The 21,853-nt window shown below is 48.9% G+C and overlaps 9 protein-coding genes across 9 annotated transcripts; 4 read left to right on the plus strand and 5 right to left on the minus strand.

Annotated features, from left to right (window-relative positions):
• Positions 1-2,244: 2,244 nt before the first annotated feature.
• EV420DRAFT_1275976 (uncharacterized protein) lies at positions 2,245-3,459 on the plus strand (the record flags this gene model as incomplete). The annotated part of the gene is made up of 2 exons (XM_060467933.1): positions 2,245-2,475; positions 2,530-3,459. The coding sequence occupies 2 exons, from the start codon at positions 2,245-2,247 to the stop codon at positions 3,457-3,459; spliced, it is 1,161 nt and encodes a 386-aa protein (XP_060326244.1).
• EV420DRAFT_861672 (uncharacterized protein) lies at positions 3,343-5,177 on the plus strand. The gene has a single exon (XM_060483768.1). The coding sequence runs from the start codon at positions 3,460-3,462 to the stop codon at positions 5,065-5,067; it is 1,608 nt and encodes a 535-aa protein (XP_060326245.1). The 5' UTR covers positions 3,343-3,459; the 3' UTR covers positions 5,068-5,177.
• An 821-nt stretch (positions 5,178-5,998) lies between these two features.
• Positions 5,999-7,512, minus strand: EV420DRAFT_861690 (uncharacterized protein). Its single transcript, XM_060483769.1, has 6 exons — positions 7,395-7,512; positions 7,052-7,343; positions 6,757-6,997; positions 6,524-6,701; positions 6,290-6,474; positions 5,999-6,237 (listed from the first exon to the last, which is right to left on the minus strand). The coding sequence occupies exons 2-6, from the start codon at positions 7,279-7,281 to the stop codon at positions 6,160-6,162; spliced, it is 912 nt and encodes a 303-aa protein (XP_060326246.1). The 5' UTR covers positions 7,282-7,343; positions 7,395-7,512; the 3' UTR covers positions 5,999-6,159.
• Positions 7,513-10,005: 2,493 nt separating this feature from the next.
• Positions 10,006-11,210, plus strand: EV420DRAFT_1313327 (uncharacterized protein; the record flags this gene model as incomplete). Its single annotated transcript, XM_060468610.1, has 3 exons — positions 10,006-10,448; positions 10,498-10,661; positions 10,717-11,210. Coding segments are annotated over exons 1-3 (852 nt in total), but the record flags the coding sequence as incomplete, so codon positions are not given.
• On the plus strand, positions 11,083-13,578 carry EV420DRAFT_1567834 (uncharacterized protein; the record flags this gene model as incomplete). Its single annotated transcript, XM_060474141.1, has 7 exons — positions 11,083-11,809; positions 11,863-12,561; positions 12,634-12,735; positions 12,771-12,925; positions 13,019-13,229; positions 13,437-13,492; positions 13,541-13,578. Coding segments are annotated over exons 1-5 (1,756 nt in total), but the record flags the coding sequence as incomplete, so codon positions are not given.
• A 222-nt stretch (positions 13,579-13,800) lies between these two features.
• Positions 13,801-14,446, minus strand: EV420DRAFT_1567842 (uncharacterized protein). Its single transcript, XM_060474142.1, has one exon. The coding sequence runs from the start codon at positions 14,437-14,439 to the stop codon at positions 13,894-13,896; it is 546 nt and encodes a 181-aa protein (XP_060326249.1). The 5' UTR covers positions 14,440-14,446; the 3' UTR covers positions 13,801-13,893.
• Positions 14,447-14,519: 73 nt separating this feature from the next.
• EV420DRAFT_861776 (uncharacterized protein) lies at positions 14,520-15,458 on the minus strand. Its single transcript, XM_060483770.1, has one exon. The coding sequence runs from the start codon at positions 15,326-15,328 to the stop codon at positions 14,600-14,602; it is 729 nt and encodes a 242-aa protein (XP_060326250.1). The 5' UTR covers positions 15,329-15,458; the 3' UTR covers positions 14,520-14,599.
• Positions 15,459-16,158: 700 nt separating this feature from the next.
• Positions 16,159-17,700, minus strand: EV420DRAFT_1275939 (putative transporter of the NRAMP family; the record flags this gene model as incomplete). Its single annotated transcript, XM_060467929.1, has 4 exons — positions 16,159-16,849; positions 16,896-17,401; positions 17,454-17,550; positions 17,603-17,700. The coding sequence occupies 4 exons, from the start codon at positions 17,698-17,700 to the stop codon at positions 16,159-16,161; spliced, it is 1,392 nt and encodes a 463-aa protein (XP_060326251.1).
• A 1,978-nt stretch (positions 17,701-19,678) lies between these two features.
• EV420DRAFT_1751051 (uncharacterized protein) lies at positions 19,679-21,304 on the minus strand (the record flags this gene model as incomplete). Its single annotated transcript, XM_060480355.1, has 5 exons — positions 20,947-21,304; positions 20,889-20,897; positions 20,529-20,740; positions 20,378-20,466; positions 19,679-20,112 (listed from the first exon to the last, which is right to left on the minus strand). Exons 1-5 carry the CDS (start codon positions 21,037-21,039, stop codon positions 19,679-19,681), a joined length of 837 nt encoding a protein of 278 aa, XP_060326252.1. The 5' UTR covers positions 21,040-21,304.
• Between the last annotated feature and the right edge of the window lie 549 nt (positions 21,305-21,853).

Raw genomic sequence — 21,853 nt, forward strand, 5'->3', positions numbered from 1 at the left:
GCACAACGATTCACGACAGTCTATTAACAAATGTACTTGCCACTGCTCAGTAGAATGTTCTGTAACCAGTCCAAGCATCGGAGCTCTGAGGCATACCCTCGCTGCATCATCTGTTATTGACAGCTGACTCTTTCATTGCTCGCCAGCCCGGTATTACTGTGATTCTCTCGGCTTCTCTTCTACACTTTCTCTCGAATATTCGTTGTGTCTCGCTTTTGAGCATCAGTGACTGCTCTGTTGGATAACTCAAACACCATCCGACGTAGCACTCCCAGACCGAGATTCGCCATCCGCACGCGACTTCGAAGGTTACGTTCCATCTAAGCCTCTTTTATATCCGTATCTAGTGACCGCTAATGTTGCATAGGCCGATACTGTGCACTATACTCACAGTTCACCAGACGAGCTGGCTGGTGAGGACGAAGGATATTTGATTTTGCAGCGTTGCCATATATTCCTCCTTATCGTACTCAAACTGTCAATGTATAAGTCGAACTTTCAATGAAATACGCTTTCTCCAGGATTACGCTGCTCGACTTTCTCCGAGCCTGACGCGTCTGTGGCGTGGGAACATCTCTTGGTCGGACAGCCCGAGTAACCGGACCACCAACAAATCGCCAGCCATCCGTCAGTGATGTAGTCGTACATCTAAGAATGACGGCGGATTCGATTAATCCACCTCACCACCGACAACGGATCCAGCTTAAAGCCGGGATAAGGTAGGAAGGAACAGACTGAAAGCAAAACACACCTGTCGTGCCTATCGCTGTGCCAGATTGTGGGCTCCATAGAGGTGAGCATCTAAATAAACGAGGTTAATCATAGAGAGTAGGAGACCTGTCATTGTGGTGCACGTACATTCAATACCGTCTATACTGCGTGCAAGCTCAATGGTTAGGATTGTAGGAGCCCAGAAGCAAAGAAGTCTGAAATCCATTAGCAGAATTACGGTAAAAGTCTCGTTTGACTTGCAACACATGCCAGCGGGTGGAAACGCACCCCATTCCTGAGCTTAAGAAACCAAGTGTGTCATGCCGTGTCGTAGTAGACTTGAGTTGTTCGGAATACTATGCAAGAAAGGTGAGGATTTCAGCGTGCGAGAGAATCCACCTTGGGTACTCACGACGACCAGCAAAACATCCAATCCTCCACCATCTCGGTGCCAATTCCAAGTATGTTCTCCATTTTCTGGCAATCGGTCTCGTTTCCTCGTATTGTTCTCGTGCCAGGTGGTAATACTCCGTTAGATGAGATTCCTGCCAGTGATTCTGTCCTTGTGCTTGTAAGTGGTCGGTACCCGGTAATTGACATCGAGGCCAGGTGTTGTGCGCTTGTTCATATACACCGTCTCGGGGCAAAAGACGCTTGCTTATGGGCTGGGCAGGTAGCAGATGTCCTTCCCGGAGAGATGTCACCGTGACTGGACGGAATACGAAGACAACGGACTGAGAGAAAGCTCAAGATAAAAGTTATCACTCAGCACATGAGTGAACTCACCTTTGCTGGGAATCTTTCATGTTTTCTCTCATTCCCAAGCCAATCCCACCGTCACTGAGGCTCAATATTGTGCTAGAATTGGTCGAAGGGCGAAACACGACGAGATAAAAAAAGAGGGAGCGTGGAGGTAAGAAGAAAGGAGCAAAGCAGTCTTGCTTTGTTTGCGAATCAAATAGTCTATCTTGGTCATCAACGCCCAACTAATCTCCGCGTTTCAATGCGCATGCATTGCCAGGCCTTCGACTCCGAGCCACGATGCCAATGCTCATCTCGGCAGAGCTCCTTCAAAGCGACGACTCGGACGTGTCAAGCAAGCCACAACCTTCCTGCAGAATCAACGTCGCTAGTGCCTACATTTCTAACACTCCCTCAACATTTAATGCTAGTCGGCAAAAAGTTAGACTACACAAGCTGTGTTTCGCACGACTATCTGATGACAGGTATGCATAACATTTGTAGTCTTAGGGGGTCTACTGTTACGGATCTGACCGGAGGCATAACGATAACGGCCCTGAGGCTGCGCTGTCTGTCTACGTCTTTATCCCCCACAATACTCGATAGCCATGCCTTCCATCAAGACTGCACAAGATGGAGGTGAAGAGCCACAAATACCGCCAAATGATATGGATAATCTTGCAGTCGATTCCCAGCCAGAGCTCGAGGCTCAGCAGCTAGCGGAGATATCAACAGACTATTCTCCGAAACGACAGAGAAAGTCGATTCACAATGTCTTTGGCATACCGCAACATGAAATCCAGGCTGGAGGTGCGTGTATCTATCGTTGTGCTTGCTGCATTTCTCATTCAGAGTGAAGGTAATGACCCATTTGACTACGAAAAGAAATTCCCAGAAGATAAGCAGTACGATGAGCTGGGTCCACTGGCCGGGATATGGCGAACATACCTCGAAGAATGTGCTGGATTTGACGCCGAGATGGCAGAAGGATGGAGGGATGGATTAGATGTTTTGCTGGTTTTCGTGAGTGCGATCTTATTCACGAGTCCATCATTTTGCTTACTCATACTTATACAGGCTGGTCTTTTCTCTGCTGTAGTCACTACCTTCGTCGTACGGACGTCCCAGAGCCTTCAAGCCAACTACAGCCAAGTGACTGCATCCCTTCTGTTCGAACTCATCGACGTCACGCGTGCAGCGGCCAATGGCTCCCTCAGTGTGAACAACGTTCCTCGCTCAGACCTCACTCCCTTCTCCAGCTTTCGCCCCACGACATCTGATATCTGGGTAAACGGCCTGTGGTTCACCTCTCTCTCATTCAGCCTCGCTACCGCATTATTCGCCGTCCTGACAAAACAGTGGATACATCAGTACATGGCTGCTTCATCAGGGACACCCCGGGAACAATGCCATGTACGTCAATTCTGGTATATGGGGCTGCAGAAGTGGGGTGTGGGTTTCATCATTGGGTTGTTACCCGTGCTCCTGAGCGTATCGCTTTGTGTGTTTCTAGTCGGTTTGGTTATCTTCCTTGTCCCGTTACAAGTGTCGATCGCATCCGTTGTCGGAGCCATCAGTTTTATGTCATTCACGGCGTACTTTGTCACCAACCTCCTTCCGATTTGGTACCCTTCGTGTTCGTACAAGACACCACTGTCGCAATATGCCTTCCTCCTCTATACGTACCTCACCCGTCATCCCTTCTTCGTATCTGCGATCTCCAGACTTTGGGTACCTCCGCCTTCTGTTCAAACGGACGAGTCTCAAGATGAGCTGCCGGTGTCGTCTTCCATCAGAACACTCCGAGACGCTGAACTTGCAGCTGTGGAGGTCAGTGCGGATGAGATGGACGTACACGCATTGGCCTGGCTCTTCAACATGTCGACCAGCCCCAGCGTGCAGAGCATCGTCGTACAATCAACCAGTGCCCTACCACTTCCGTCCATAGAGCCTCTAAAGCAACGCGCAAAAGGAATTTCGGACATGTGCAAGACCCTCATCTGGTAGATGGGCCGTCATCCTTGGCCGGAAGGCATCACTGATCGCTTTGCTCGTGCAAGCCTTCGTCTTGTCTTGGATGGTGAACGACGCGGGCTGGCCTGGACTCTCCTAGACGCAGAAGCGGGACACGAACACTGGCCCCAGGATGTCTATGCAGAGGTTTTAGCTGTTGTGGCCTACCCAGGCTATCCCAAATGTATCCCCACAATCCGATATCTAGCGAAAGCCGAGCTCAGAATATCACCAGGGCCGCTTGCTCTGCAGCCCATTGTATGGGGACACCTGCTCCGGAGACTCATATCCTCTGATCCGGAAGATGCCCTGATCCAACCTTTATTTCATGCCATTCCATCGCGCTACTGGCGAGCCGACTACGTCCCCCCACCTATCTTCTCGGCAAGAAACGGATTGAAGATCTGTTTGCCCTCTCATTTAAGAGATGGTGCAGTATCTCTTCTGTCGGCTATTGATTCTTACCTGTATCCCTATGTCGCCGATGCTATCTATCAGCGTTTCAGAGGTACCACGGACATTGCTGATCCCACCGATGAATTCCCTGCACCTCCGGATCCGCGATTACACATGCTGTTGACGATGGCCGCCTCACGTTCTGTCCACAGGGTAGCCGTCGCTGATCCTTCGATTGATAGCCTTTTCATCATGGTTATTCGACACATCGGAATGTACATGGGCGTCAGTTCATTACGGTTGTATAACGACCCTGTATTGGGGGGCAATATGCCTTCTTTCGAATTGGATCCCAATCGGCACGCGGTATTGAAAGTCCTGTATCCGTTGGTTTCCTCCTACGAATTTGGTGACACCTGGATGCGAAGCAAAGATCAGTGTATCGCATTGCTGCTCTTCCTTCAAACGCTCGAATCCACGTCCCGCCCCCCTCAGTTTCTTCCGGAGGACTGGTGTACACCAGTCATGGCTTCCAACTTTGTCTGGATTGCTTTCCAGGATCATCCATTGACATCTCAACATGAAGACTCCCTTGCCCATGATGCTTCAGCTGAACTTCAACTCATTCTCTATTTCTTCCAGTTCGCTCCCGTCATAAATGAAGCTTTTGCTTATGTTGTTTCGGAGCGTCTTCTTGAAAGCATAACCAGTTTACGAGGTGCAGTGTTGAGACTCATCTTACAAAGATGGGACCGATCCCGGGTATCGCTGCAAACAGTCTTAGGTGCCTTTATCACTGGTCTCAAATCTGATGCATTGGACCGTGGGATCTTCCATTGGGCCGGGGTATACCTCTTCCAGCTTGCGAACCTCCTCGCCGTTTGGGTGATTTACGTTCTATGTGATGAACCCTACTATCTTCGCCGTCTCGCGCTACTTCATAGAGACGACTTGAACGCTGCTTGGTCCGAGTATTTGAAGGATCTGGATACTGTCGCCGAGGACTTTAGGGCATTTGTTGATGGAAGTTGTGTGGGAGACTATGGACTTAGTCCTGAGGCCGGGCCAACTGTGCCGCTGCAAATCTCGCCACTTGAAACTCAAGCTCTGGATGAAGATCAGCCGACGGTGGGGTCGCTACGGGGCTTTTGGCAACGTCTACGACGGCATCCCGATATTGAATCTCAGATAAAGGTATCTTTGTAGTATGTATCTGTATCTCCTACTCGTTCCGAACGTTTGGTGAGCACTTTACTATGTAGTATTTCTATTTCATGTTTGAATTATCACGCTGGTCATTCTTTGCATCTCCCTCGTCCCTGCTAGTAAGTTCCAAATCCGGTCAGGCTCTCACCGTGGATCCTCCTGCTGTCTCCCTGTTCGGCAACGATGATGACAAGTCGAGTGGACCCTCTTTGAATCATATTCGCATCATTGGCGTTGTCATCTTCTAATAGCCCCGGACTTGCTATTTTCTTAGGTTTTCGCTGAATTGTTCACTGTACAACTCCGATCTTCCTACCGAGTCTGGTGAACGTCAATAACAGCTTTTAATACGAGAGTAGATTGCATCACAACCTAAACTTCAAGAAGTGGAAATCTCAGTCAACTCTTAGCATTACTGTCGTGAAAGGACATAGCACATACATAATTTTTTGTCGCATCTGAGGAGTCAACAAGATTTGTTCTTTGATGGGATATATAGATAGCGGAACGGAAAACGATGAGTCGGTCACATTAGCAGAGGACAAACCGAGTGGACTTCCCACGCCACAGACGCGTCAGGGCGACCCCAACTTGACTCATTGGCTATTTGCAGCTAAATTTGCAGCTAATATCATTGCTCTCATCTTTCATTTGCAAGACTATATCTTTCCTTGGATTATTTCCATCTTGCTGAACAATGAACTTTGTAACATCAATAACGGCTTTCTATTGGATGCCGCACTGGGTCAAAGTGTACATTTGAATCGGAAACGTAACGGAATCCTCTGGCTGCGACGTGTATCCCGGTAAAAGAGGTCTGAGCTGTTTGTTGTTCATAGCTCGCGCGCAGCGATGGAAGCAACATTTCGGACAGAAACATCCCGGTTTTTAACGTTCAACTCATCTGTACTTAGATATCACAACGGAAAAAAGGGAATCGAGTCATCGATATGAAGTGTCTTGAGAACAGCAACTGCCAGCCACCGTCGTTTGCTTCTTACCAAGTCGATATTATCAAGACCAAGAAGACCATGCGCAGACGACACAACTTTGATCATACATACTCCTATCATAATCACAACACCATTCAGACTACTTCTCGGTGTCATATGTTAGCGAAGCAGAGATTTGCATCTGCAGGCGCTGTAATTCTCCGTCTTGCCCTAAAAACTAATGGAAAACCGCATCAATAATGACGTGGGCTAAATGTAGGATGTCATACCGATTGTTGGAAAGCCTGTAAGGAAGAATGCACACCCTGCATGCCAGATAACGGACCCTCTGATTCGGCTATACGGTTTAACATCGCCTTGATGTCGTTCCAGCCCCAGATGAGTAGAAAATAATGCATGTACAGTGTTTGGACAGCGAGAACATATCTCTGCATGCGTTTGGACACATCAAATCCTGAGATGATATGACTAAGTGTTGGTTTCGAATAAAAACGAGAACGTACCCAAATACGCTAGTGCTCCAATGGCCAAGGCAAACCCAGCCTTATACATAATGAAATTCCAATGCCAGGGTAAAACAACGGCCAATAGGATCATACAAGTAAATACAACGATGGATACTTGAGCAAGGATCTTGGATACACGGGTAATGAACCCAAGAAGTCTCCTGTTATCGAAGTTCTGTAGGTTGGAGGAACATTATTATAGGCTCAAGGATTGTTGATTCATAGCTTACTTCATACTGTTGTTCGAGCCCAGTTCCATCTCTTAGCAGGAGAATCTCGGTCTCAATTTTCGAACCCAGGATTTTACATTGATGGCGGAACTTCGAGAAGTCCACGGTATCTTGACCGCGGGGGATTGAATAATGAACGTAACTGGACAATGCTCCGATCGTGTTTTCTGCGTCCCACTCGCTGTAGCGAACATAATTTTCGGCAGTGGATAGTATCTGCTTGAGATCCGAGCGATAATGACTCCAAATTGTATGGTCGGATGAACAAAGGATTTGAATGAAGCATTTCACTCACAGTCCCACAAGACTGCCATTCGATGTTTCGAGCATGCGTAGAAGCTCTGCATACGCGGATACTATTTCCTTGTACGCGGAATATGGCATGGGAGATTTCGAATGAAGAATTTTGTATAGATTCTTGTCCCAGCCCGTTCCTGCCGTGATCGTAGTCTGGAAGGGAGCCTCGTAGAAAGGTTCAGAGGTAGGGTCAAGAGTGGGTTTACTAGAGGTAGGCAAGGAAGTCATCTGGGGAGAGGCGTGACGGGTACATCGGAAGTACTGTAGACGGCAATATATATTCCCGGACCCTGATCTGAAGTTAGTAGGGCATGCGAATGGCGCACTGGAAACACGCTTACCTGTTCACACTATTACCATGCCAGCACAGTTCCGGCATCGAAGTGCCCATCGTGTGCCCTTCTCTTTGAGACGGTAAATTGTGATTGGCCAAAAGTCAACCTCAATAGCAGCACAATTCAGACTCAGAGCAAACGGCTGACTCAGAGAATGATGCTTCTGGGGCTCAGAATGTGGGAAAATACTTGGCACCCAGCTCGACTTGGCCGGCAAAGGTGTGATGAGTCGGAGTGTGGTGAACCTGTAAAGGCAGAAAAGGGTAGAGGCGACGAAGAGAACGAAATCATATGTCGAGGATAAGATGTCAGGTATCATCTTGCTCGCTCTTACTCAGGCTTTCTGAGTTTTGAAATCAGATAAGAACGACATGCCATGCTGCAAACATGTTTTCACGTACCCACTGCCTCGCCTTTCTCAGTGCTGAGTTCTTTTGGGGTGGCAATCATTGCGATGTTCACCGTATACTGCTAGCTAAAATCGAACACCATTTGAGTCTCTTGTCGCTGATGGACCACCTTTCGCTTGTTGTCTCTGTTGTTCAGAAAATCCATGAGAAAAGGCGGGAATAACGCCATGGAGTACGGGCAGTGGTGGTGGTACTGAAGCAAGAGGATTTATCGGGCACGTGTTAGACTTTCTTCTGCTTCTTCACCAGTGTCCCTCTGCATCCTTCCGATTCACTTGCTGACGTTGAGGATTCTCACCCCTTTGCGATAGTTACAGCCTTTTTGTGTCAACACAATACGATGGGCCCACGGGGCCAGGTCTTGAAGACTACGAATCGACTGCTACGGTTTCCTTACGGCCCTTTTCCCTTTTCTGCGGCGACTTGCATAACGAGTCACGACAGCCTATTAACAAGTGTACTTGCCGCTGCTTAGTAGAATGTTCTGTGACCAGTCCAAACATCGGAGCTCTGAGGTATGTCCTCGCTGCATCATCTGTTACTGACAGCTGACTCTTTCGTTGCTGACCAGCCCGATATTACTGTAACACTCTCGGCTTCTCATCTACACTTTCCCTCGAATATTCGTTCTGTCTCGCTTTTGAGCATCAGTGACTGCTCTGTTGGATAACTCAAACACCATCCGACGTAACACTCCCAGACCGAGATTCACCATCCGCATGCGACTTCGAAGGTTACGTTCCATCTAAGCCCTGCTTTCACGTCTATACCTAGCGACTGCTAACGTTGCATAGGCCGATACTGTGCACTATACTCACAGTTCACCAGGCGAGCTGGCCGATGAGGATGATGGATACATGTATCTGATTTTGCAGCGTCGCCATGTATTCCTCCCTGTCGAGCTCAAACTCTCTGTATAAGTCGAACTTCCAATGAAACTTGAGATAAAATTTGTTTTCTCCAGGATTACACTGCTTGGCCTTCCCGGCGCCTGACGCGTCTGTGGCGTGGGAACATCTCTTGGTCGGACAGCCCGAGTAATCCGACCACTAACAAACATATTGCCAGCCATCTGCTAGTGATGTGGTCATACATCTGGGATGGCGGTGGATTCGATTACCTCGTCTCACCACCAACAACGGGTCCAACTTAGAGGCGGGATAAGCCAGGAAGGAACAGATTGAAAGCCAACACACCTGTCATGCCCTTCGCATACACCAGATTGAAAGCCCCGTAAACGTGAGCATCTAAATAAACGAGGTCATTCATAGAGAGCAAGAGACCTGTGGTGCACGTACATCCAATATCGTCTGTACTACGTGCGAGCTCCCCGGTGTGAAGAAGTCTGGAATCCATTAGCAGAGTTACGGTGCAAGTCTCATTTGACTCACAACACATGCCAGCGGGTGGAGATGCACCCTATTTCTGAGCTTAAGAACCCAAATGTGTCATGCCGTGTCGTAGAAGACTTGAGTTGTTCGTAATACTATGCGAGAAAGGTGAGAATTTCAGCATGCGAGAGAATCCACCTTGGGTACTCACGACGACCAGCAAAAATATCCAATCCTTCATCATCTCGGCATCAATTCAAGGTATGTTCTCCATTTTCTGGTAGTCGGTCTCAGTTCGTTAAATTGTCCTCGTGTCAGGAGGTGGTCAATGCCCTGTTAGATGAGATTCCCGCCAGTGATGCTGTCCTTGTGCTTGTAAGTGGTTAGTACCCGGTAATTGACGTCGAGGCCAGGTGTTGTGCGCCCGTTCGTATACATCGTCTCGTGGCAAAAGACGCTTGCTTGTTGGCTGGGCAGGCAGCAGCCGTCCTTCCAGGAGAGACGTCACCATGACTGGATGGAATACGAAGACGAAAGTTCATGTTAAAAGTAATCACTCGGTACATGAGTGACCTTTGCTGGGAATCTTTCACGCCTTCTCCCATTCCCGAGCCAAGCCCACCGTCACTGAGGTTCCATATTGTGTTGGAATTGGTCGAGGGGCGAAACACGACGAGATAAAAAAGAGGGAGCGCGGAGGTAAGGTGAGAGTAGGTTCGTTCCAAGCCCCTTTCGCTTTGGCTCTGTTTATGTTTGTTGTGGATATTTTCGGGCGAGCCTCATGCGAGGTTGCCGGCACGGCACGGAGCGGGCTTGCTCCGAACCTAAGGTGAGAGGAACAACTTTGCTTTGTTTGTGGACCAAATAGTCTATCTTGGTCATCAACGCCTAGCTAATGTGAATTGCCAGGTCTTCGAGCCACGGTGCCATTGCTCATCTCAGCAGGATCGTGTCTATCTACAAGCAGGGCTCCCTCAAAGCGACGACGTGTCAAGCAAGCCACAACCTCCTTGCAGAATCAACGTCGCGAGTGCTACATCCCAACACTCCCTCAACATAACGATAACGGCCCTGAGGCTGCGCTGTCTGTCAACGTCTTTGTCCCCCACAATACTCGATAACCATGCCTTCCATCAAGGCTGCACAAGATGGAGATGACGAGCCACAAACACCGCCGAATGATATCGATAATCTGGCAGTTGATTCTGAGCTCGATGTACAGCAGCCAGCAGAGACCTCAACAGATTATTCCCCGAGACGACAGAGGAAGTCGATCCACAATGTCTTTGGCATACCGCAACACGAAATCCAGGCCGGAGGTGCGTGTATCTATCGTTGCCCCTGCTGCATATCTCATTCAGAGTGAAGGTAATGTCCCATTTGACTACGAAAAGAAATTCCCAGAAGATAAACAGCACGAGGAGCTGAGTCCACTGGCCAGGATATGGCAAACATATCTCGAAGAATGTGCTGGATTTGACGCCGAGATGGCAGAAGGATGGAGGGATGGATTAGATGTTTTGCTGGTTTTTGTGAGTGCGATACTTATTCACGAGTCCATCATTTTGCTTACTCATACTTATACAGGCTGGTCTTTTCTCTGCTGTAGTCACTACCTTCGTCGCACAGACATCCCAGAGCCTTCAAGCCAACTACAGTCAAGTCACTGCATCCCTTCTGTTCGAACTCATCGACGTCACGCGTGCAGCAGCCAACGGTTCCCTCAGCGTGAACAACGTTCCTCGCTCAGACCTCACTCCCTTCTCCAGCTTTCGCCCCATGACATCTGATATCTGGGTAAACGGCCTGTGGTTTACCTCTCTCTCATTCAGTCTCGCTACCGCCTTATTCGCCGTCCTGACAAAACAGTGGATACACCAGTACATGGCGGCTTCATCAGGGACACCCCGGGAACGATGCCACATACGTCAATTCTGGTATATGGGGCTGCAGAAGTGGGGTGTGGGTTTCATCATTGGGTTGTTATCCGTGCTCCTGAGCGTATCGCTTGGTGTGTTTCTAGTCGGTTTGGTTATCTTCCTTGTCCCGCTACAACTGTCGATCGCATCCGTCGTCGGAGCCATCAGTTTTATGTCATTCGCCGCGTACTTTGTCACCAACCTCCTTCCGATTTGGTACCCTTCGTGTTCGTACAAGACACCACTGTCGCAATATGCCTTCCTCCTCTATACGTACCTCACCCGTCATCCCTTCTTCGTATCTGCGATCTCCAGGCTTTGGGTACCACCGTCTCCTGTTCAGACGGACGAGTCTCAGGATGAGCTGCCGGAGTCGTCTTCCATCAGAACACTCCGAGACGCTGAACGTGCGGCTGTGGAGGTCAGTGCGGATGAAATGGACGTACACGCATTGGCCTGGCTCTTCAACATGTCCACCAACCCCAGCGTACAGAGCATCGTCGTACAATCAGCCAGTGCCCTACCACTCCCGTCCATAGAGCCTCTAAAGCAACGCGCAAAAGGTATTTCGGACATGTGCGAGACCCTCATCTGGCAGATGGGCCGTCATCCTTGGCCGGAAGGCATCGCTGATCGCTTTGCTCGTGCAAGCCTTCGTCTTGTCTTGGATGGTGAACGACGCGGGCTGGCCTGGACTCTCCTAGACGCAGAAGCGGGACACGAACACTGGCCCCAGGATGTCTATGCAGAGGTTTCTAGCTGTCGTGGCCTATCCCAGGCTATCCCAAATGTATCCCCACAATCCGACATCTAGTGAAAGCCGAGGTCAGAATATCACCAGAGCGGCTTGCTCTGCAGCCCATTGTATGGGGACACCTGCTCCGGAGACTCGTATCCTCTGATCCCGAAGATAGCCTGATACAGCCTTTATTTCATGCCATTCCCTCGTGCTATTGGCAAGCCGACTATGTCCCCCCACCTCTCTTCTCGGCAAAAAACGGATTGAAGATTTGTTTGCCCTCTCATTTAAGAGATGGTGCAGTATCTCTTCTGTCGGCTATTGATTCTTATCTGTATCCCTATGTCGCCAATGCCATTTACCAGCGTTTCAGAGGTGCTACCGACGTTGTTGATCCCACCGATGAATTCCCCCCACCTCCAGATCCACGATTATACATGCTGTTGACGATGGCCGCCTCGCGTTCTGTCCAAAGGGTAGCCATCACTTATCCTTCGGATAGCCTTTTCATCATGGTTATTCGACACATCGGAATGTACATGGGCGTCGGTTCATTACGGTTGTATAACGACCCTGTATTGGGTGGCAATATCCCTTCTTTCGAACTGGATCGCAATCGGCACGCGGTATTGAAGGTCCTGTATTCGTTAGTTTCCTCCGACGAATTTGGTGACGCCTGGATGCGAAGCAAAGATCAGTATATCGCATTGCTGCTCTTTCTTCAAACGCTCGGATCCACGTCCCGCCTCCCTCAGTTTCTTCTGGAAGACTGGTGTACACCAGTCATGGCTTCCAAATTTGTCTAGGTTGCTTTCCAGGATCATCCATCGACATCTCAACATGAAGACTCCCTTGCCCATGATGCTTCAGCCGAACTTCAACTCATTCTCTATTTCTTCCAGTTCGCTCCCGTCGTAAATGAAGTCTTTGTTTATGTTGTTTCAGAGCGTCTTCTTACAGGATAACCAGTTTACACGGTGCAGCGTTGAGACTCATACTACGAAGATGGGAACGGTCCCGTGTATCACTGCAAACAGTCTTGGATGCCTTCATCACTGTTCTCAAATCTGACGCATTGGACCATGGGATCTTTCATTGGGCCAGGACATACCTCTTCCAGCCTCCGAACCTCCTCGCCGTTTGAGTGATTTACATTCTATGTGATGAACCCTACTACCTTCGCCGTCTCGCGCTACTTCATAGAGACGACCTGGACCCTGTTTGGTCTGAGTATTTGAAGGATGTGGATTCTGTTCCCGAGGACTTTGAACAGCCGAATTTCACAAAGGACCATGCGAGTACCATCGAGGAGTCTAGGGGATTTGTTGATGGAGGTTGTGTGGGAGACTATGGACTTAGTCCTGAGCCCGGGCCAACTGTGCTGTGGCAAGTCTCGCCACTTACAATTGAAGCTCAAGCTCTGGATGAAGATCAGCCGACTGGTGGGGTCGCTACGGGGCTTTTGGCAACGTCTACGACGGCATCCCGATATTGAATCTCAGACAAAGGTATCTTTGTAGTATGTATCTGTATCTCCTACTCGTTCCGAACGTTTGGTGAGCACTTTACTATGTAGTATTTCTATTTCATGTTTGAATTATCACGCTGGTCATTCTTTGCATCTCCCTCGTCCCTGCCAGTCCCTTAACTAATGCATGAAGGATTCGTGTCTCCATGTACGCAAACTTCTATCCCTTTGCCTCGTTCATAGGCTGTGCTGTGTCTCTTAAAGCTTCAAGAAAGAAAGTGAGAATAGGCAGCCTAACTTTGTATACCCTGATCTCATCAGTGGCGTCGCCGCCAACATTTCAGCCTGGATATTTTACTTTCAGTTCAAGGGGGGTGGGGATCCCTCAGCGGGCATTCCAGAGTCCTCAGTATCTTCGACACGATCAACATATGCATTAATCAAACTTTCACTGGGCCGTAGCCTATGCGCTGCTGAGCTTTTTTTATTGACCTAAGTTGTCGCGCCAATAAATTCAAAGCTACTTGTCGAACGCGACTCGAGTCGGCACGGTAGCTAACATCATTCTTCATTCTTCAGATATAGCTGAACGACACTAGTAAGAACGCAAGAGGACCAAATACAATCCCACCACCATATCAAAGCTCATCAGAGTCTGGTACCGGATCCCCATCAAACAGACAGAAATCAAGTTCAAGACCTTCGTCTTTCAAACGATTCATGGCATTCTCATCCCACTTGTCAAGCCCATAGCTCCATCCTCGCCCCATCACCCATAGATCCAGCTTTACGAGATGTGACACGTCATGTGGTCGGCGCAATCGCGAAGCTACCATACCCACGAACGAGGAATTGATGACAGAGACGTGAGTATACTGGATGGTAGGTAGGTAAATGCCAAGTGCTGGCAGAAACGGTACCATGGAATGTTGATGTGACCCATCTACCAGGCTCACCGCACTCATCTGTGTCACAAGATCGGACTGCATAACGGGGTCATAAAAATCTGGTATCCACTCGTAGAATTCGAGGACGAATTCCTGCAAGCTAGGCATGAGCGGTATAATGTTCGCGAGGTTATTGTCCAAGACCACATCAACGAGGCACAAGTGCGTTAGCGAACATTGCGATTGCACAAGCATCTCGTAGTCTCGTGGAGTGCGCCCAGCGCACCTACAGGACATTTTACCACATTTTATCCCATGCCTAGATCTCACTTGGTGGTTAGCGTGACGTCCTTCAACGACGGTAGTACAAGGCTGCTCATAAAGCTTGGCGAAGATGCCGAAAGCTCTTCGATCGATACGGACATGATGCTGCCAGGGATATTGAGCGGTGTGGATATCAGGCTAACACCGTAGTCGTTATACGAAAATGAATGAAGCTTTGGAGCCGATTTAATGATGTCAAGATATTTGGGGGTCTGCCGATCTCCAGCAAATGGCCTTTCATCGGAGAAAGACACAAGATTGTTGGTCGGGAAAGGGACGCTGGCTTCTGGGTGCATACCTTTGAGGTACAGTTTTTCGAGTTCGGGGGCAATCTCAAAGGCACGGATGTCTCCGGACGGTGAGCCGCGAAAACAATCGAGGTACATGTCCCTGGAGGGATCGTCATTTCAACGGCTCGCCATCGTTTTGAATGAGCGACCATGATATGAAAACATCTCTCCGTCGCTTGGGCTGCTCTTCTTTCCACCCTAGTGCCGTAGTACTCGAAATGAAAATCGAGGGGGTAATTACGGGAGCGATCAAGGACGACATTGAGTATTTCCACCGCATCCGTTTTCAGAAACATCGAGAACGGAATCTCTACTGTCATGGTCGCCCATAGCTCCGGACAAAGTGTCTCAATAACATTTCGCCACGAGCTGCACACTTGGCCAAGGTGCCAAGGCCCTTCTCGGATTGTGAAGACGTTGAACCCAGGAAGCCGCCTTCCCCTGGGTATACCCCCGAATTCATTATACTTCCACGAGCGGCGTAGAATCTCCATCGTGATCTTCGAGGGAATGCGACGTAGTGGAGACAGTGCTGTCTCATAATCGTGTTTGAGTGATTGGAGACGCGACATTTGAGCCTGCAGCTACGCGACGACACTATGGAGCAAAGCAAGGTCGCTCTGCAGCTCAGTGAGAGCTGTATTTATCCCCTTCAAACACGCCCTCAGCTGAGCTGATTGCAGAGGTGATGGCGCATCGTTGGTGCGCAGAAGGGAAGCAACGTCATGTGGATGGGCGCAGGTTGATATCCAGTCATGTCTGGCCAAGACTTCCTCCAGAGTGATGGAAGTAGATTGCATCACAACCTGAAATGGAAATCTCAGACAATTATTAATGCAATAACAGTACGTACAAGTGTTTTGTAGTGTCCGAGGAGTTACAGCAAATTTTTCGACGAGCGGAAAATGGAAAACTATGAATCGGTCGCAGTAGCAAGGAACAAGAATGTAAGAAAGTAAAAAAAAAAAAAAGGAAACTTTTCAGGTCGCGTTGACGCAGGTGTATGTTTGGAACGTAATTGGGAGCCTTCAGCAGCGGAGCAGGATTAGCGGTCGGACAATAATAAAATACAGTGGCCCATCCAGCGTGAGGCTTGGTAGTGTAAGGAAGTTGGCGAGAAGGATGAGCGTAAGATCCGAGAGTGGAGTTCCCACGCCACAGACGCGTCAACAGAAATTAAGGCCGAATTTCGGACTCGCGATGCCCCTTGGGAATTCGATTACGGTACATGCTAACGCAGAACTCCTGAAATTTCTACTGTCGCCAAGCCGAGGGAGATAAAAATAAGGTAACCACTGAACGTCATGCCAAGGATCCGGAAGTGCAGTTTTCTTATTCTGGACTAACGCGAATGACGGAAGGAAACGGTTCGTATCAGTACACTATAGTTACAAGAAGATTCTTATGACGTTCCCATACCAAGACTGACAAGAACATAAACATTCGCTGCAACAACGAGAAGCCAGACCGCCGCACCAAACAAGGTAGCGATGATGTGGTTCCCAAAACAAACAGAGGTCCCATCTTCACCCTGCACAGACATGACACGTTTATTGCTGGTCAACCACAGGAGGGGAAAGACGATGAAGGGTAGGACGATGGACAGAACGACTTGGGACGCAACGAGGAGGGTGTCGATCCCGTCTCTGCCTACGGCCACGGCGACAGTGAGTGCCGGAATGAGGGACATCAACCTCGTGAGGAGACGTCTAAAGACTGGCGACAGGCGAATGTTAAGGAATCCCTCGGACACAGCCTGGCCTGCTACCGTAGCGATGAGGGAAGAAGATTGGCCGGAGAATAAGAGTGCGACGGCAAAAAGGGTGGCAGCTGCGGGGGAGACAGCACCACGAATGAGATCATACGCGTCGAATAGAGAAGCAGAATTAGTAGCAGAAGGGAGGGTAGCACCTGCTAGAATGAGGATGAGGGAATTGATCACAACCGCGAAGCAAAGAAGGGAGATGACGACGTCCGCAATGCCATGGTACAGATGCGTCTTGACAAACGAAAGCGGATTGTTCTCCGGTGTTTGTGGTGGTGACATGGGCGGGATGCGGAATACGGACCAGAGTCGTTGCTTGAATGTCTGCCTCTCTGGCTTCTCCACGTCGAGAGACAACGGAGCATCTGATACACGGTCCTGTGTAGGCCAATGCCGAGCCAAGAAAGAGACTGTGCGGCATGACTGTCGCTCCTATGATGCCCACCGACGTATACAGTGCCCCGTCCTTGAGGATGTACTTTGACGGGACATATCCAAGAAAAGCATTGCCCCAGTGAACGTTCACGCGGCCGATGATGATGCACATGCAAATCAGCACAGCAATCACCAAGACAGCGATGATCACCTCAAAGATACGTACAGGCCGTCCGCGAAGCGGATCACCCAGGGCAAGGATGAGGAGAACGTCGAACGCGGTGATGAGTACGCCGTGCCAAATCTCGAGGGCAGGAAAGAGCAAGCATAGCGCAATGGCAGACCCGAGCAGCTCCGCCAGGTCCGTCGCTATGATCGCAGTCTCCGATAGGATATAAAGCGGGTACAGGAGTGCGTACCGGGTTACTGGGCGAGGATATAACATAACCCGGCAGTGTGAAGCCAGGTCAAGGCCAGTAACGCATCCAAGTCGACTACAAAGCACCTAGTCAAGGAAATCAGAACACATATTTCCGGTCCAACAGGGATTCATCTACCTGGAAGAACACGGCGAACAGTCCAGAGAGGAGGACCACAAACAGTAGTCGATAGCCGTACGATGAGCCTGCTTGCAGGTCGACACCCCAGTTTCCCCTGCAGAGCCATCAGTTCAGTGCTGGGAATAATCTCACAAGAGGGTACTCACGGATCAAAATATGCTACTGCACATACCAGCCCGACGCCAGTATGCTTTTTCCCGTGAATCCAAAGGGTCTTCAAGAGGGATCTAGCTGTGATAACCATTGATATTGGGGTAAAGGTGAGGAATGGCCGATGTTATATACATGTCCAGAACGGGGCGAACCAGACAGAGGGGACCCAGAAAAGTGGAATACATGCCCTCCGCCCTCGAAAACGAGTTAGTGGTAAACCGCCAAGGTATTCACGTGCCGTAAATTTTCGGTCCGTTTCCGACATTTCTAGGGGCTTCAAACGACCAAAGCCGTCGGGATTCCCTGTTTTGGCTGTCGGCTGTCAGGTTCATTATCAGATAAGCATTCAGTACTTATTTTACATCGTTTGCACCAATCTAACCTCCGCAGGCCTATTCCATCATCCTACCATTGAATCGGCCATGTAACATGAGACCATCTTTTTTGCTAGCTTAGAATACGGACACGGGAAATTCCAGAGACCAAACGCAACGTCCGACTCGGCGGGCCGTATATCAACCAGGTATCAATAAGAGTGGCCCTGTATACAGATATGGCAGGGATGAGAATATTTAAATATCGGTTTTCAACACATATAGTCTTCTGTCGAAAAGTTAAAGTCGCCAAAATTGAGCAAGAACTTGTAGATATATCATTGAAAGACGAGAAGTAACGCAATATATGTCAACTTCAAAAAATGGACAAGTAGCTTCAAAATTCCTACGACCTTCCTGATTTTATGACTAGTCAGACTCGACCGCTTGCTCAGAACACGCTCCAGTTAGAGACTAGCACATCAACTGAACACACATAGAACACAACGCACACACTGCCATCGGCAGACACTTGACATCTTGGCATCCTCAAAACGGTTCATTGGAACTAGTTATTGCCCAGTGATTTAGGAACACCACGCCCGTATCGCAAATGTCAGTGGGCCCGCTGTTCAAGTTTGCGTAACAGTTGTTGCTAGGTATTGAACCCCCGCAAATGCCTACGGCAATGAGCCGTAGCCTGTAAACATTTACGGTTAGCCTCATCATCTACAAACAAATGCTGATCTCTCGTAATTCTCGAAAAGGTTTCTCAGAACCAGTTTCCGCTCCGCTGGGCAATGGGAACACGATCCTTGACCGTTCTTAGCGAAGGAAAAAACTTTGATCTTCCGTTAACTTTCCGAATGTTGAAATAATCTAGAGGAGGTCTCTTACCCTTCCCTCAGTCCTAACCATTGTAGTTCTAGTTATTTCTACCCCTGACGATTTGCGACCAACCATATTCCTTATTCCTAGCTTATAGACCAGCCTGGAATTCCGATATAATTCTCAAACGCGCGGATGGTCGGGTTTAATCCATTCTCTCGGACTCTGATATTTAAGATGCTGCTTCGAGCTCAGTCTTCAGGCTTCAAGTCGTACACTATTTGAAAACAAAAAAATCCTGGAGGCTGAATACATTCACCTTTTGGAGGGGCATTATTTCTCGACGGTGTTTATCCAGCAGAAAGGTACCGACCTTGGTACAAGGAGTCTAGTTTAAACTACTACTATCTATCCGCGAAACGGGCCTGTATATCAAGGTTAAAAGAGACTCCACAGTGCGGAGCCGAAGCAAACGTACCTTTCTGTGGATTCCTGTCACGCGAGCTCCTCGAGAGAATTAGTTTACAAACTGCCTGCCATCATATCGCACGAATATCAGATAAACCGTACTCGGCATTATCAATTGCGGGATGAAACTCGGGTTTGAGGCATCTTACACCGTTGCAATAGAAAGTAAACCAGAGAAAGGCATATCAGACGACCGACTCTTAGCAATCGAACAGGTACAAAGTCCATAGACCCTACTGGCGTGGGAGGTCCCAAGACCTTAAGCACCAGTCGTGGCCAATACAAGTCGGCAATTCAGCTAACCAGGATTAATTAGTTGCAGATAAAAATAGCAAGTAGGTTCCAGATGCTCCTGCGATCTTTAGAACCAGCTTGGCGAGAGACCAGTGAAGCAGACTGAGGGTATAGAGCTTGGGAGGCTATCGATACTTCTCACTGACGCACGATGAGTCGGGAGCACTACGCGTGAATAACGGCGTCGTCAAGCAATGTTTCACCTCTCCCGAGCGCTCCGTCCGAGTTTTGTATCACCGCGGAGACCCACAGGAAGGCCGTTTCCAAGGCACTGGAACGAATAGTAAGAGAGCCGAGAGATACCAGAGATTGTACCATGTACTTGGTTCTATGCGATACCGAAAGAAGGGTAGCAACGATATTTGAGATATTGATAATAACAAAAATAATTGGTACACCAGCCTCCAAGTCTAGGGGAAGGCGGAGAAGTAAGCGTTTCGAGCGTGGGTGAATGATACAGACGGATAGAAAAATGCTAAAGCGAATGGTTTGCTGACGAGAGTCTGAGTAGCTACGACCCAGTCGACGTTGACGATCCCTGTAAGTCCAGACCTTGACCAGGAGAAGTGTATACCATGCTACAATCCCTATCCTCGTAACTGGATCATAAGTATCCAGACAGAACAGAGGCACTGGATGCTACCTGTAGTATAATTCTCGCATGCTGTGTCTTTGGTCTGAGAGGCATGTCGTTGCGGAAATACGTTTGACAATTTCCCGATGTGTATTTGCCTTCTCGAGCATTCGTCTAACGGTGACAGCGCTGACATTGTTGTACGAAATAAAAAAACTTAAAGCTTACAGATGCTAGTGAGTTTGGAGATTGCACGAGCAAGCTAAACATGGATGGGCTCCGTCACTTACCGAAGCCGAGGGCGTGTAAGCAGACACCAGCGATTTCAGGGACACCGACGCCGATGTTAAGGGTCTGGTCGACACAGATGGTCGAGATGCTTACGTCGAGACCAAAGTTGAATACGTTTGTTGGGAAGAAGAGAAGGAGAAGAAAGCTCACCTTCGAGTGTAAGTATCAGGGTTGGCGTTGAAAGTTTGAGACACCTCGCAGAAAGTACCGCTAGCATGTGCCGGTCCCGATTTAAAATATTTCACTGTATTTTGTCGCGCTCGTGACTGAGTATTGGAGGTATCGGCGCATATAATTGGAGCGATGAGCAGAATCAGGATATGTTCCCACGCCACAGACGCGTCAGCCTGAGCAGCAAAATCCTAAAACATGTTTCATTCCAAGTTTTATTGGGAGCTCGACATGTATGCATGTAGAATTCGAAAACGACAGCCTGAAGGAATACAAGGCGACGCTGGAAAATCAACCATGTGTCGTCTTCATCAGGCCAGTTCTGGTGAACTAGCGCACAGTATCGGCCTATAGTGGACGTCAGACAGTCGTTATATATGGATGATTATAAACCCACATGTTTGCCCCATAGAACAACGTAATCCTCGAAGGCGCATGCGAATGGAGAATCTTCGTCCGGGAGCGCTAAAGTGGCTGTAATCTGATGCATCCAACAGAGCAGTCATTGACGCCCAAGCTCAAGAACGAGATAGGTCAAATATTTGAAGAAAATGTAGAGCCTTGGTGCAGATGAAGAGGCTAGAGTGTTACGGTAGCATTGGGCTAGTGAACAATAGAGTCAGTTGTTGTTAACAGATGATGCAGCAAGGTCGTATCTCGAAGCTCGAATGCGTAGCCATGATAATAGAGCAGTTTACTGAGCAGCCAGAGACCGGTGCTCGCGTCGTTTGGCTGTCGGGCGTGTGCCGGTTGCTGACTCGAGAAATCGTAGTAATGCGACAGGGAAAGGGCTGCAGTCGTTGTAAACTTGCAGTCCCGACCTCACGGCGTTGTCACTGTTGTACGTGTCACGAAAACTGCAATCACGAAAGAACAAGGCATGCTTGATGTCTGTAAGTGATGTTCAAAGGGACAGAGAGGGACCCTGACTGAGGGAGCAAAGAAAGTCCAGCACGTGCCCACTATGTCCTCTTGCTCCACCACTACGGCCCGTGCTCAACTCTACTCAAATGCCTATTCCCGTCTCTTTCATCGTCAAATCGGATGTTTTTGAACAAGGAACGCTGGAGAAAGCAAAAAACAAGAGCTCTATCAAATCGGGCAAGCGGCTCGGACGACACTCAATCTACTAGGCTGCCACAAGGACGAAATTACAACCGGTGATCTCCCAGAACCACACTAGATTAGGCGGTGGTTGGGTGAGTGCCAAAAGCGTGTGCTGCCTGTCGTTCATATCTGGACTTCAAAAGCCCTTTCTCTGAGACTTTGGCCAAGCCGGACTTTGTACGTCACCAACCCCTCAC

Source organism: Desarmillaria tabescens, assembly GCF_030435595.1.
Source record: "Desarmillaria tabescens strain CCBAS 213 chromosome Unknown EV420scaffold_43, whole genome shotgun sequence".
In the NCBI taxonomy this organism is placed as follows: Eukaryota; Fungi; Basidiomycota; class Agaricomycetes; order Agaricales; family Physalacriaceae; genus Desarmillaria; species Desarmillaria tabescens.

What these genes read in the sequence shown, in the direction of transcription:
- EV420DRAFT_861672 (XM_060483768.1), top strand. Translation starts at nt 3,460, where the DNA reads ATGGGCCGTCATCCTTGGCCGGAAGGCATCACTGATCGCTTTGCTCGT.
- EV420DRAFT_861690 (XM_060483769.1), bottom strand. Translation starts at nt 7,281, where the DNA reads ATGACTTCCTTGCCTACCTCTAGTAAACCCACTCTTGACCCTACCTCT. An exon ending in TGGAGCACTAGCGTATTTGG is followed by an intron (nt 6,475 to 6,523) that starts GTACGTTCTCGT and finishes ATATCATCTCAG; the next exon opens with GATTTGATGTGTCCAAACGC. An exon ending in TACAGGCTTTCCAACAATCG is followed by an intron (nt 6,238 to 6,289) that starts GTATGACATCCT and finishes GTTTTCCATTAG; the next exon opens with TTTTTAGGGCAAGACGGAGA.
- EV420DRAFT_1567842 (XM_060474142.1), bottom strand. Translation starts at nt 14,439, where the DNA reads ATGTCCTGTAGGTGCGCTGGGCGCACTCCACGAGACTACGAGATGCTT.
- EV420DRAFT_861776 (XM_060483770.1), bottom strand. Translation starts at nt 15,328, where the DNA reads ATGTCGCGTCTCCAATCACTCAAACACGATTATGAGACAGCACTGTCT.